Source organism: Cyprinodon tularosa, unplaced genomic scaffold, assembly GCF_016077235.1.
Source record: "Cyprinodon tularosa strain WSP-4 unplaced genomic scaffold, ASM1607723v1 ctg53, whole genome shotgun sequence".
Classification (NCBI taxonomy): Eukaryota; Metazoa; Chordata; class Actinopteri; order Cyprinodontiformes; family Cyprinodontidae; genus Cyprinodon; species Cyprinodon tularosa.
The window spans coordinates 1,036,897-1,051,890 of record NW_024039263.1 but is presented as its reverse complement, the minus strand read 5'-3'; the positions used below and the strand labels follow the sequence as shown (position 1 = coordinate 1,051,890).

At 39.0% G+C, this 14,994-nt stretch overlaps 1 protein-coding gene and 1 long non-coding RNA gene across 2 annotated transcripts; both read left to right on the top strand.

Moving 5' to 3' along the window:
- Nucleotides 1-8,514: 8,514 nt before the first annotated feature.
- On the top strand, nucleotides 8,515-10,381 carry LOC119796001. Its single transcript, XR_005282403.1, has 4 exons — nucleotides 8,515-8,579; nucleotides 8,983-9,164; nucleotides 9,270-9,389; nucleotides 10,154-10,381. It is a non-coding gene; the product is annotated as an uncharacterized LOC119796001 (long non-coding RNA).
- A 2,867-nt stretch (nucleotides 10,382-13,248) lies between these two features.
- prmt6 (protein arginine methyltransferase 6) lies at nucleotides 13,249-14,681 on the top strand. Its single transcript, XM_038304302.1, has one exon. The coding sequence runs from the start codon at nucleotides 13,300-13,302 to the stop codon at nucleotides 14,353-14,355; it is 1,056 nt and encodes a 351-aa protein (XP_038160230.1). The 5' UTR covers nucleotides 13,249-13,299; the 3' UTR covers nucleotides 14,356-14,681.
- The last annotated feature ends 313 nt before the right edge of the window (nucleotides 14,682-14,994 follow it).

The window sequence follows — 14,994 nt, the reverse complement described above, 5'->3', positions numbered from 1 at the left end:
CTTTTGAAACTCGTTTTTTTTTTAATTATTATTATTAATATTATTAAGATTTTACTGAGGTCGGTTTTGAAATGATCTTTTGAAAACCTGAGCCATTAAAAACGACTGAAACAACGCCCCGAAATGACCGACCTACTTGCGCACACCCGTCCAGCCTCTCTCTCTTCCTTTGTCACGTGAACTCACTCGGTCGCCCGCAGGGCATGCCAGATGCGCAGCATCATAGCAGTTTTCAGATAGCAGGAACGGTAGCTGACAGGCTGCTTCTCCCGTGCCCCATTAGCCAGGTAATATACAGATCAAGCAGAATCATTTTGTTGTGCATTAAAATGTCTCATTCAGCAGCACCAAACACGCATTTTGCCGACTGGTCACCAGATAAACTAGTTGTCTCCTTGTAAGATGCTATTTTACTTTTTATATTTTGTATCCATATTTTTTATCTTAAGTGTATACATTAGTCTATTTTATTGCATGATGTATACCCACAGTTTTTAGATATTTTTATAATTTTATTTACCTATTCCATATTTTATGTTTCATGTTGCACGATTGTACCATAAAAAATTCCTAGTTTGTGAACTCCTTCACTAACAATGGCAATAAACCGGATTCTGAAAGTTTTACACTGTAGCCCAAGTCAATGACAGATAACGTGAGGACGACCACATAGGCTACAAATAATTTTGGTAGAGTTTGCAATTGCAAATCTACGGAAGAGGATTAGGGCCACTGAAAAAAAAAAATAAGTTAACTGATCTTTAAATTTTATTTCAGTTTAGTATGGGAAAAAAGTCAGAATGCTGACTTTAATCTCATAATTCTAACTTTTTTCTCATAATTCTGACTTTTTGCTGAGAATTCTGACTTTTTGCTCAGTATTCTGACTTTAATCTCAGAATTCTGGCAATAAAAAAGTCAGAATTCTGACGTTTTTCCCATGTTAAACTGAAATAAAATTTAAAAATCAGTTAACTTTTTTTTTTTCAGTGGCCCTAATCCTCTTCTGTACAAATCTATGTGTTAAGACAAACGTTTTCTGTTGTATAGGTTTTGTTAGGCAACATAAATTAACACATTTTGGTCTCTTTATTGTCTTAATTGTATATTGATTCACGTTTAGAGAATGTTAAAAAATAAAAGTCAAATTTCATTCAACATGCGTTTATTTTTTTTTATAATTAAGTGTTACACGTGCGCTAACAAGTGCCCCCCCCCCCCCCCCCCCCCCCCCCCCCCCCCCCCCCCCCCCCCCCTCCTGAGCACCTGCCCCCCAAAATGTCTGTGCACGCCTCTGCCCGGGGTTGCTTTAAAATCTTCTCAAAGTTGTTTTTCCTTCCACTAAACCTCCCTTATAACACACAATGAAAACCATTAGCCTATTTTTTATGTATTTACTATATTTATGTACACTCATAACAATTACACTTTGGATTAACTCAGTTTAATTGTTGTACAGTTTTTCCATCCAATACCTTTTTGCTCAATATTTGAATATCAACTTAATAAAAGCTAATTCTGTTGATCCAAATATTTTTCCCTGCATTGCATTAAGTTTTGGTTCACTAACATAACATTTAAATAACCCAATGACAAATAAATTGTTTTTTTTATCAACTCAATCATATTTATTTCAAGAGCAGAAACAGTTTTTGTTAACAAACATATATACATGTCACATGGCCAAAATAACTTGAACAAAGGTAGAGCTGCCTGTGACTATGCATCTTGACCTAATTTGGTTTCATCTTTGTAGACTTGGGCAACAACTAACTCCACTACCTATTTTAGATGCATAGTTATCTGCCATGCTGGTTCGTCTCTCACAAAAGTGGTCCTATAAATTAAAAAGAAGTAATCTTAGAAAGGACAAATTTTCTTGAGCATTGCAAAGCAACATAAAATTCTTGAGTTCAACCTGAAAGGCCGTCCATGCAAGCTCATGAGGCGGCCTTATAGTGTATTCAATAATTTTAGGTTAATTTGCATCATACATAAAATGTTCATACTTTGATATGTCAAATAAATATTACTAAATAATTCTGGAACCAACTGCTTCACGTATGTTGAATGGTGTCACCTCAAAGAGGGGCTTCATATTTTTATTTTGAGTAGATTTCTATGAATATTGTAGTTTTTGAAAACTATGAATTGCCTTTTCATTTACTAATTTGCTGTTTTTATGGACCTATTTGAAATATTCACAGCTACTTTTTGAATATCCATCAACAACAACTAAAGACCAATAACATAATCTAATAAACATTTCTTAAATGCCATGTTTACTCCTTGGAGACTTGTCCAACATTTACAAGTTTCCTCAATCAGTAGCTCTGCATACCGGCATATAGATTAACAATACAGTTGCGTTCAAAACCTTTAAAGATAATTTCAATGCTTCTGCCAGGGAGTCAGCATTATAACCATGCTGCCGCCATAATGCCTGTCATATGCAGGTTGTACTTAGTAATTTAATCTAATTGCAGTATAATGTAACAGATACTCGTGAAGCTTGGGGGAAGGGAGACAGCAGGAGAAGTGGAGGGGGTAATTAATGAGCTGATAACCAGCAGAAATGACGGACCAATATTCTCTGACATGATTGGTCGGTTAAAAGGAAGAATGGTGGTTGTAGAATATTTTGGACCATATGAAGGTCTGCAAATAAAAATTCCTGGAGCAGAAAATTTTCCTCCAGCCATTGTCAAAACTTTTCCACTGATAAGCACCGGCACACACTGTGTCCGTGCGGGAAGATGTCAAAGCGTGAAACAAGATAACACACACTTGGAGAAAGCATCCAAATGGATCCGTGCGTGAAACCGGGTTTTTAGATGAGATGGGTTCTGCTTGCTGTAAGAAAAGCAGCAAATAAGGAGTTGAATAAAAACGGTGTGTTATGACACACCAGCGTTTACAGATGTGGGCTCTGTGTCTAGTAAAGAGATATCAAAGTAGCACAGTATTGATCCCTGGGAACAAGAATCAATATGAAACCATTGCTCCTTAGTATTTGTTTCTCTGCTGCCTGCCTTTCACTGAAATGGGTAATAATTTTAACTAAAGTGATGGCTGCAGATGGATGTGCTCCTGCATGTATATTATCTTCTACAATACGTGCATGCATGGACACAAACCCGGCCAAAGTTAATGCTTGTATAGACACTAATGTATATGAGACTGTGCCATGGTGTGCGTGTGCTTGGCTGTTGCAGCAGCTGCTGACATGTCCTGCAAGCGTGACAAGAAGCAAGCAACTCCCCAGGCCCTGCATGCTGACTGAGGCTTGTCAGGAAAAAGCACAACTGGTGATTGTCCAGATTTTAAACAGCTCTTCACTTTTAAATTTCCCTCCCCAAATATATGTTAATCACCGTTTTATTCTACTTTACTTATTATTATGAGGTCTAGCACAACTATCTAGGACTTTTCCCCATGCTACTACGTTTAGACCAACTCAAAGTAGTGCATGGTGTTGATGTGGGGAGAAAATGATACATGTTTAAAAAAAATTCTGTATATTCTGTATTCTTCTTTCGGATTTTCTAGGAGGAAACTTCTGATGCCTTCACAGAATGGCTTCAATCAAACAAGCGGGATCCTTATGAAATTGATCATTTCTGATGATTGGTTGGGATAGATTTTAATAAGCAAAACTAGTGGAAGGAGGGATACATATAAAAAATATGGATTGCACTTTTTAAAGATTTTTCTTTGTAAAGAAATTTAGAAAATCACCTTTGTTCTCATCTTGTAAAAAAAAAAAAAACTTGTCATAAAATACATTGAAATTTGAGGTTTTTATTTAAAAATATGGGAAAACCTCAGAGGGTGGCATAGCATTGTCCATTATTTTCTTTTTTTCTACAACCATTTTAGTCCAACTCTGTGTAATCCGTCCTCTTTATTTTACAAATATAAAACTAATATTCCAGCAGAAAAGGAAGGTATCCCTAACCTGGGTTCCTATAAGCTACGAGCTGTGATTTCTCATTCTACCAAATCACTGTAAGATCCATATCTACCTAATCTGGGGAAGCATCAGATTTTTCTCACACATATCTGAAAAATAGCAGAAATCCATGGCTCCCGTCTCCTCATGAGGTGGGTGTTGGCTGTGTCCCTGGCAGCGCTTTGACCAAAAGCCTGAGAGGAAGCGAAGGAAAAATCAACAGCTGCTCGTCTGTTTGTTTTGCCTAACAGCTACAACACCTGCAAGCCCTCCGGCCAAGTGCCTCAGCCTGTGTTTAGCATTGGACTTATCCATCCTATTGTATATTTACAATTTGCCTTTGCCTTGTGTCCATGTTCTGTGAAAGCCCAGTTTTGATATTTGGCTCTTTTGTAGATTACACTGCACATTGTGATCAAGGTTGGCATTTTTGTGTGCCTGATTCACCATTAAATTGCATCCAGCAGAGATCTGCAAATGCACTGAATACAGAGTCAGTATTTGTCACAAACATTTTGGGCGTTTTCCCCGGTTCTTTCCCTCTTTGATTACTCAAGCTGACACCATATGGGCGGATGTAGAATTATTTCTCTTCTTTATAATTTTGAATAATTAAATCCAGATTGTGGATTAAAGGTTTAAATGCAGCTCTTTGAATGGAGAAAACTCCAGAAATGTGTGCGCACACACAAGCACCCTGCTATCCCTCCCCATCTACCACAAATCAATCATGCCTTTAAAAAAATATCCATATTCGTAAACTTTATGGCAATCTGTGTCAAATCACCCCTGTGCATTTTTTCAGAGTTTTATGCAATGGACAAAAACAGAGATATGCAGAACTGTAATGGCATGATGGTGCCACCACCGTGTTTTGGGAGCATTTTTATTTAATCATAAAATTCTTCAACCTTATAAGCAAAACCACAATCCTACTAAACAAATGAGGTTGGTGGCCAGAATTTACCAATTAACAGCTATTTTCAGTAAAGAAATCAAATAAAAAGGAATTTTATTTACTTGAAACAACTATTACAAGTGGATTATCAAATAACAACACAATTTGAGAGTCAACAACAATAGCTCAAAGTTATTAAACCACTTCACTTCTGTCTTTTGCTTTGATGACCTGTATTAAACAAGACGTATAACCAGTCACTAGCTTCCTGTAGCATTCTTTTCCTCTTTCACTTGTGAGTCTCTGTGCTGGAACAACCTTCTTCAAACTGCACTGGAGATGTTCAATAGTATATAAATCTGATGATTATGCCATAATTTCCCCTTATACATGATTGGAATCCCTATTACTTCCCAAAATGTGGCAAGTTTCCAGACCAGAGGAACCAAGGCAGACCCAAAGCATCACTGAGCCACTACTATGCTTCACTGTAGACATATTTTCTCATAATCAAGCTTTAATCTTTTTCCCTGAGACAAACTGCAAATAGGGTAACTTCTGTAGGCAGTTGTTTGTTCTGGATATTGTTTAGTAAAATCAAAGTGAAACACGTTCCTCACTTTCTAAGATTTCTATGTGAAAAGACAATAAAAAAAAAACATATCTTGGTTTCCCCTCGTATTTCACAAATGTGAGGTACTTTGCTTTGCTCTATTATTTGAAATCTCAAAAATAATTTGAAGTGTGTGACTGAGTGTTCCAGTAAGGGTTTTATACATTTGCAAGGCACAGTAAGTGACTTGGTATTTTTTTCCTACATTTCAAAGACAGTTTCCTTTTCATGTATGATACCGTGCTGTCCTCAAAGCTCCATCTCCTCTCAACACCACTGCTTCCTTTGTTTGGTTTTCCTCTTCGTGAAATTGGATACAGTTCCTTCTCGTTTGTCCTGCGTCTTTTTGCCAAAGATCTCTGAAACAGAGTGGAGAGGGTCCCATGGGAGCTGAGCCCAGTCACAAGCAGCTGTGCTCTGCCCTCTGCACCACCGGGAAAGGCTGTGAAATGATAATAACTCCTTTGTTATCTGCTGTTACAGGATGGACACTGAAGCTTTGCTATAAACATCTTTTCAGATTTTTTTTCCAACATTTATATTGAAAAATGGTCAAACCTGGAAAAAAGAAGTATGAAAAGATTCCAAATTATATATGCAACAAGAGAATTTCTCCATTGTGAGATCAATAAAGTTCTATTTGATCTAATCTATTGATGCTTGTATTGTTCTTGCAATGTATTACAATACACAATATTTCAGCTTAAACACTGAATTTTTATTCCATTATTTCAACTTTTTAACTAAGTTCTCTTCCTGTTGTTTTTTTTTTTTTTTTTTTTTCATGGTAAATTAATCTGACCTGCATTCTGCTCGGCATGGTCCTGGAGGGATCTGCTGCAGCCAACAACTTTATGGTTTCCCTTCAAAGCTGATCCACTTAGGTTACAGTCTCCACAGGTTACTGTCTATTTCCTAGACTAGAAATAACTTTCACTGAACTATTACTGTGACTAACTGTATGTAATATCATCTGCAAGACTTAAATATAAGCTCAGAGCCAATCTGTTTAGCTGTGTTCCTTTTCTAGATTGAGGCACTTCAGAAGCTAAACGTTTTAATAACGTTATACTTTTCTCTCCCATAGAATCCTAAATGAGGTCTTGTGTGTGTGTGTGTGTGTGTGTGTGTGTGTGTGTGTGTGTGTGTGTGTGTGTGTGTGTGTGTGTGTGTGTGTGTATTATCTATCCATCCATCTATCCATCCATCCATTTTCTGACACGCTTTATCCCAAGTGGGATCGCAACGGGTGCTGGTGCCTCTCTCCAGCTGTCTACTGGCGAGAGGCAGGGTTCACCCTGGACAGGTCGCCAGTCCATCGCAGGGCAACACAGAAACAAACAGGACAAAGAACCATTCACACACAGTCATGTTTTTGGACTGTGGGAGAAAGCCAGAGTACCCGGAAAGAACCCACGCATGCTTAGGGAGAACATGCAAACTCCATGCAGAAAGATCACGGGCTGCGAATCGAACCTTCTTGCTTCAAGGCACTGCAGCACTGAGCAGCCGTGTATTACCTAGCTCTCTGTTACTTGTGGCAGAAGAACATTTACATTGAGCCCAGTTCTACTGGACGATTCTTCCTATCATATGGGAGTTTTCTTTTCCCCTATCACTGCATGCAAACTCGATAAAAGGGATGCAAAAATTACGAACACAAGAAAGAATGAATTCTGCATGTCAATAACTTGATGCAATCTGCTCAATATCTGTAGATAGAGAACAGCTTAACCTTTTTGATTAATAACATTAAATTGCTATTAATCAATTTAATGTTATTATTATATAAATGTTTGAGGTTTTATGCAGTATAAAACACTATGTATGTTTTTATTTTATTTTATTGTTGTTTTTTTTGGAACACCACAAAAGAAAATGTTATTGTAGTTGTGAAGTTTAAGGCAAATTTCACAAAAAAATTTCCCCCCAGATAAAGGTTTCATTTACATTTTATATCATGCAAAAAATGTGCTAACAACTACTAACATGACTGAAAATATGCTCAATAGTACGGAAGAGGAATAGGACCACTGAAAAAAATTAAAAAAGGTGAATAATTATAAAATTTTATTTCTGTATAATATAAGAAAAAAGTCAGAATTCTGACTCTTTTTCTCAGAATTCTGAGTTAAATCTCAGAATTCTGACTTTTTCTCAGAATTCTGACAGCTAAAAAACATGTTAGCATCAAGCTGTAGCCATGTCTATTTTAGAGACTAAACTAGCTCTCTTGTTTTAATGACCTTCTGCTCTTCCATTAATTAAATAGCATCACCTGGGACCCCTCAGGCATGTAAAAGGTTGTTTGAGAGTTACCCTCTCAAACAACTCACATCTTTTTCAGTGAAGCTGAGTGCTCCCACATCTTTCTTCATGGTGCCCATCTACATTAAGATCCAGCATTCTGAGATTAAAGTCGGAGTTCTGAGATTAAACTCAGAATTCTGAGATTAAATTCCGAATTCGGAGGGGAAAAAAAGTCAGAATTCTGAATTTTTTCTCATATTAAACTGAAATAGTATTTTAAAATCAGTTAATTTTTTTTTTTAGTTGCCCTAATCCTCTTCTACGGAGCCCCCTAGGGGACATGGGGAATTTTTTTTCTTTTGCGTTCCCTCGCAATACTTTTGCGTTCCCTCGCAATACTTTTGCGTTCCCTCGCAATACTTTTGCGTTACCTCGCAATACTTTTGCGTTCCCTCGCAAAAACTTTTGCGTTCCCTCGCAAAACCTTTTGCGTTACCTCGCAATAGGGCTTGGTCGTCGTGACCATGTTGACGGCGCACTTTACGGCTTCCTTAGACTATTGCCTGTGTTCTCCCTCTCAGCCGTGTTTTATTTCGTTTAATTTCACCGTAACTTGATTTCAACCATGGTAAACCGTTGCTGTATTGTGGGCTGTAACAGCGCATCACATGATCGCCGAGGGAAAAACCTACAAAATGGGATAACTTTCCACCGCTGTTCTGCCTGGAGGCGCAAACACGGAGACCAAGTTTCACAGATAACAAAGAGTCGTCGGCTAGCTTGGATCGCGGCTGTAAGACGACAGAACAGAACTTTCCACAGTATCCTGATGTCAATGCGAGTGTGTTCCCTGCATTTTCATTCTGGTAAGTTAAAGATGCACGGTTTTATTTTATAGCCTACAGTGTTTCCTTCCTTCATCCGTGGCACCACATACAAGCATGAACGCGCGCCCAGAGACTGTTGATATAGCATTTTCATCCTCGTTGGTTGATATAGCATTTTATCCTCTTTGGTAGAACACACTGCCAGTTCCTACAAGGACAGGGACATCCCTCTCCATTTTCAAAAAAAAACCCTGAGGTTGACAGCTGTCATAGCACCACTTATAAATTTTGCTGATCCTAGCGCTTACCAGCCGTCTTGTAATGTAATGTAATCATATAATACAATTTAATAATGTGTATATTGAGGATCATTGATAACATTATGGTTCTATATGTGTTCAACACTGCTGCTGTGGATAATAATTTTAAATTGTGTCACCAGGAAAACCAGCAAATGAAATGTACACCTCGCATCCGGATTGGGCACCATCACTACACTTGGGCCACACTGAGATAAAGGCCACACAGACTGCACGCTATGAGAGACAGGAAAAGAGAAAACGGCAAAGGACTGACAGTACACCTGCGAGGATGAGACAGCTATTGATGACCTTGTTCCACCCGGTAAGCCTTACAGAGCCAGCAGATTCAACACCGTATGTTGCTTTTGTGGCTTTTTCAGCTGCATGATGCACATTTAGCTAAAAGATGTCCTTATTTTATCCATAGTGGAGACACCAGCACCAGCTGAGGATGGAGCTGAGCAGACACCGCTGACAGAATGTGACTTCTGTCAGCGCCGGCGTGCTGAAATCAACCGGCTGCTGGAGGAGAACAGGACCCTGAAACGTGAGCTTGGCCAGAGACTTCAAGCTTAACACTAGCTTTGTGACCATTCATTCAGTGAAAGGAATCTCAAATCTTCATCAAAACATTATTCAAAATATTAAAAAAAAATTTAAGAATAATTTGCTGAAATAGAAATCAGCATTTGTTTGATACTTAGTGTTAGAAAAAAAATGTGTCCTAACAGGTTTTCTGAACCATCTTCTAATCTAGTCTCCCCCAGCTGCTGGTAGAAACAAGATTTTTTTACCATCATTCAGAAACTGGATAGGTGTTACATCTGTATTTTGTTGAAAATCATTTATTGAACATTGTTATTAATAAAATTTTAAGGAATAGATTAAATAGTCAAAGATCCGCAAAATATAAAAAAATAAACAATAGTGCAGTGCTGTGGCCATTCAAGTTAACTCCTAGTTTGAATCAGTCTTTCAAAGTGAACTATTTAGAAAAATGAGTGCAGTATTGACTGCGGGTTATTAAATCTGACCTCATAAAACACTGTAACGGGTAACTTTGAGCTTAAATCATTCAGTCAGAGGTATTATGCAGGTTTAAATGTCCTGTGCTCATTTCATTTCTTTTTCTTTTAAGTGATATAACAATATAACAGCGTGGTTGTTATACTTTACTGTTGTATAACTGTGATTTATATGATATGTATACACATGCATGAGGGGTTGAGGTTAACGTTTGCTTTCCAGCATAGAATGAAATATAATGGTGTCCTTACCTGCATAATTTATGTCTATTTTTTTTCTCCTCAGGTCTTGCACTCTCAGCGCATTAATGAGACTCCCCTGAAGCCATGGGTCATCATTGCTGACGATGGGCAGGTTTGCTGTGCACACTGTACATGCATGGCTGGAATTGCAGAGGCATGTACACATGTTGGGGCTCTGCTGTTTAAGATTGAGGCAGCAGTCCGCATCCGTGGGAAAAAGACTGTGACAGATGTGCCAGCTTATTGGAAAATACCAGCAGGTATCAACAAAGTCAGCAGTGAAGTCGCCCACAAGATGGACTTCACTTCATCCAAAGTGCAGAGGATTGCTCTGGACAGAGTCATCGATGACAACATTCCCATGCCTGGCCTACGGACACGGGCCAGCAGACGCACTGCCCAAGCCACATTGGACGACTTATCGTCAATGTTCCCTGTTCTTCAGAACCATAGGTCAGTTTGTATGTCCACAGTGAAGCCCTACTTTCACAACTATGCTGCTCCTGTCCAGCCAGCTGTGATCCCAAAACCCCTGCAAGACCGTCTGCGCGACCCAAAGTTTGAAAATGCTCCACCAGCTGTCCTTCTCCAGCACTGTGAGACAGTGAAAGACATTGCAGCTGCATATTATTGCACGTCGTTATATTACAATACAATTATAGATTATATTATTGTATATCATGACATATTGCATCGCAGCCTTTATTTATACAATTTAAGAAATGCATATTGTTAAAAGTAATTATATAAGACATTGCACTAACATTGTTTTTTAATGTGTACTATAGTACCGGTAATAATTTGCACTACTTCAAATGTTATTGATATCTGTTATTACTTAATTTGATCTACCTCCAATTTTTATGTTTGTAATTGATGTTTCATGAATACGTATTTTTTATTACTTTGGAATTTTTTTTATACATAGACATTTTTTATAAAAAGCATAGTATTTTGTATTATTACATTGTATTGTTATATTTGCATATTATTGCACGTTGTTATATTATACAATTATAGATTATATTATTGTATATCATGACATATTGCATCGCAGCCTTTATTTATACAATTTAAGTAATGCATATTATTATAAATACTTATATAAGAATTTGCACTAACAGTGTTTAACTGTTAATGTTCACTATAACTACAATTTGTATAATAATAATTTGCAATATCTCCACTTTCCATTTCTCCATTGATGTTTCATTAAGACCGACTTATTAATAGGATTGAACATTTTGTATAAATACATACTATGTTATTGTAAGTAATTGCACTGCATTTTCATCGCGTCCATTTTTTATTTGTAACCATTTACCTACAAGCATTCAAACTGCACTGCTCTGTTCTGCGCTGCACTGTGTTCTCAAGTTTCACTACTTGCAAATAAACACTGAAAAGGATCTGATCGTTTGAGACCTCTTGCTTTTGGGTATGGATGCAAAACACACCTATGGCTAAAAAACAACCCACTTGTTAAATGTTTGCTTAGAGTGTATTGTTGATACAAAGAAATTGTCAATTCCATATTGAGCATCAATCTTTTCTTTAATACAGTAATTCATAAACACCAGAATAAAGTGGTTGACTTTAAGGTGTGGAAGTCCAGTGTAGTATTTCACTTTGACGGTGTCTTCCTTCAGGAAATCTTCATCCATTTTTCTCTGGCCAAGCTCACGTTTCAGGGTCCTGTTCTCCTCCAGCAGCCGGTTGATTTCAGCACGCCGGCGGTGTCTGCTCAGCTCCATCCTCAGCTGGTGCTGGTGTCTCCACTATGGATAAAATAAGGACATCTTTTAGCTAAATGTGCATCATGCAGCTGAAAAAGCCACAAAAGCAACATACGGTGTTGAATCTTCTGGCTCTGTAAGGCTTACCGGGTGGAACAAGGTCATCAATAGCTGTCTCATCCTCGCAGGTGTACTGTCAGTCCTTTGCCGTTTTCTCTTTTCCTGTCTCTCATAGCGTGCAGTCTGTGTGGCCTTTATCTCAGTGTGGCCCAAGTGTAGTGATGGTGCCCAATCCGGATGCGAGGTGTACATTTCATTTGCTGGTTTTCCTGGTGACACAATTTAAAATTATTATCCACAGCAGCAGTGTTGAACACATATAGAACCATAATGTTATCAATGATCCTCAATATACACATTATTAAATTGTATTATATGATTACATTACATTACAAGACGGCTGGTAAGCGCTAGGATCAGCAAAATTTATAAGTGGTGCTATGACAGCTGTCAACCTCAGGGTTTTTTTTGAAAATGGAGAGGGATGTCCCTGTCCTTGTAGGAACTGGCAGTGTGTTCTACCATAGAGGATAAAATGCTATATCAACCAACGAGGATGAAAATGCTATATCAACAGTCTCTGGGCGCGCGTTCATGCTTGTATGTGGTGCCACGGATGAAGGAAGGAAACACTGTAGGCTATAAAATAAAACCGTGCATCTTTAACTTACCAGAATGAAAATGCAGGGAACACACTCGCATTGACATCAGGATACTGTGGAAAGTTCTGTTCTGTCGTCTTACAGCCGCGATCCAAGCTAGCCGACGACTCTTTGTTATCTGTGAAACTTGGTCTCCGTGTTTGCGCCTCCAGGCAGGACAGCGGTGGAAAGTTATCCCATTTTGTAGGTTTTTCCCTCGGCGATCATGTGATGCGCTGTTACAGCCCACAATACAGCAACGGTTTACCATGGTTGAAATCAAGTTACGGTGAAATTAAACGAAATAAAACACGGCTGAGAGGGAGAACACAGGCAATAGTCTAAGGAAGCCGTAAAGTGCGCCGTCAACATGGTCACGACGACCAAGCCCTATTGCGAGGTAACGCAAAAGGTTTTGCGAGGGAACGCAAAAGTTTTTGCGAGGGAACGCAAAAGTATTGCGAGGTAACGCAAAAGTATTGCGAGGGAACGCAAAAGAAAAAAAATTCCCCATGTCCCCTAGGGGGCTCCGTACTCTTCCGTACAATTATAATTATATTATTTCCACTAAAAACAAAAAACCCAAACGCGCCACCTAAACACAACGTGTTGCTGTTGGCTTGTGGGAGTTGTAGTCCAGCTCATGGCGAGTCGCGTTCGTCATGTCCAACAAAGAACTACAATATCCAGATCCGTTAACACGGAAACCCTTTACAAAGCACTAGCACGTAGCAACACACCACGGTAGAAGGATGTCTCATGCTGGCAAAAAGAGAAAACTAGATAAAACCCGCCAGGACAGGCTTTATTTTGATAGCTATTCTGATGTGACGATACATGAAGACATGATAGCAGACCACGTCCGGACCAACACCTACCGGACGGCCATATTTAGCAACAGCGAGTCGATTAAGGGGAAAGTTGTGCTGGATGTCGGGGCAGGAACCGGCGTGTTGAGCATCTTCTGCGCTCAGGCTGGTGCTAAGAAAGTGTACGCAGTGGAGGCCTGCTCTATAGCGGAGCAGGCGGTAGAAATAGTGAAGCAGAACAACGTGGAAGAGATCGTGGAGATCATAAGAGGAACAGTGGAGACGGTGGAGCTACCGGAGAAGGTGGACGTGATAGTGAGCGAGTGGATGGGTTATGCACTACTGCACGAGTCTATGCTCAACTCTGTACTGTTCGCCCGCGATAAGTGGCTGAAGCCCGGGGGAGTCATCCTGCCAAGCAGAGCCGAGCTTTTCATCACCCCAATAAGTGACCCAGTAGTGGAGGACCGCCTGTACTTCTGGTACACCGTCAAAGACCGCTACGGCGTCGACATGTCCTCCATGTCCGACTTCGCTCAAAAGTGCATTAAGAACTCAGACATCACGGTAAACACCGTGGCCATGGAGGATGTGCTTTCCCACCCGGCCCGGTTCGCCGAGCTCGACCTGTACTCGGTGACGGTGGAGGAGCTGCGGGCCGTTAAGGGCCGCTTCACGTGCGAGTCGTTCGGCTCAGCTGCTGTGAACGCTTTCTGTGTTTACTTCACGGTCACATTTCCGTGCCCGGAAAAAGCAGAGTCGCTCGTTCTGTCGACTTGCCCTTTCAACCCGGAGACCCACTGGAAGCAGGCGGTGCTGTACCTGGACTCCCCCGTGGAGGTGGTGCAGGACACACCGATAACTGGAGAAGTTAGCATGTTTACCTCTGAGGAGGGTTCCCGACACATATGCATCCATGTAGACTATTCATTTGGAGAGGAAAAAAGACAATCCAAGACTTTTTCTATCCCTGACTGGACATCTGACCCTCAGTCATGATATAAATGTAATACAAACTAATGTACCATTTCACTTATTTCCTCAAACTGTTCCCAAGCCAGGAATAGTTAGTCGATGCCAACCATTTTGAGTTCAATTTTACATAATATGCTCAATTCTGGTTTTCACTCATTTTTTACATAAGTTCTGAGATGTGTTTTTAAACTAATGTGCTAGAAATAAATTTTGATCTTAATGTTTGTTAGATATCCATGCCTATTCTTAACAAAGAGCTAACGGTGATAATGAGAACATACTTGTCACATCTTTCAGTATGCATTTTGTGAATTGTACTAATAAAAATGTTTTTGGATATTCAATTCTAATATACCTTTTTTTCTGTTTCTTTTTGATACATCTACTTTTTAATATTTATTCTGTATATACACAAGTGAAAAGCAACAAAATGTAGTTTACGTCTATCCAGAAGTGCTATACAAGATATAAATATTTATTTACATAGTTTTCAGAAACTGTATGTATGGACTATGAATAGTATGTTTAAACAGAGTAATTGTAAGAGGCTATAAAATAAATATGGAAGTTCCATACAAATAATCCAAGAATGTTAGGATATGGATTATATATATATATATTAGTGGGGTTATAATAAAGGATAAAAAATGACATAATAGCAGA

Excerpts from the sequence above, each read along its gene's own strand:
- prmt6 (XM_038304302.1), top strand. The coding sequence starts at position 13,300 with ATGTCTCATGCTGGCAAAAAGAGAAAACTAGATAAAACCCGCCAGGAC.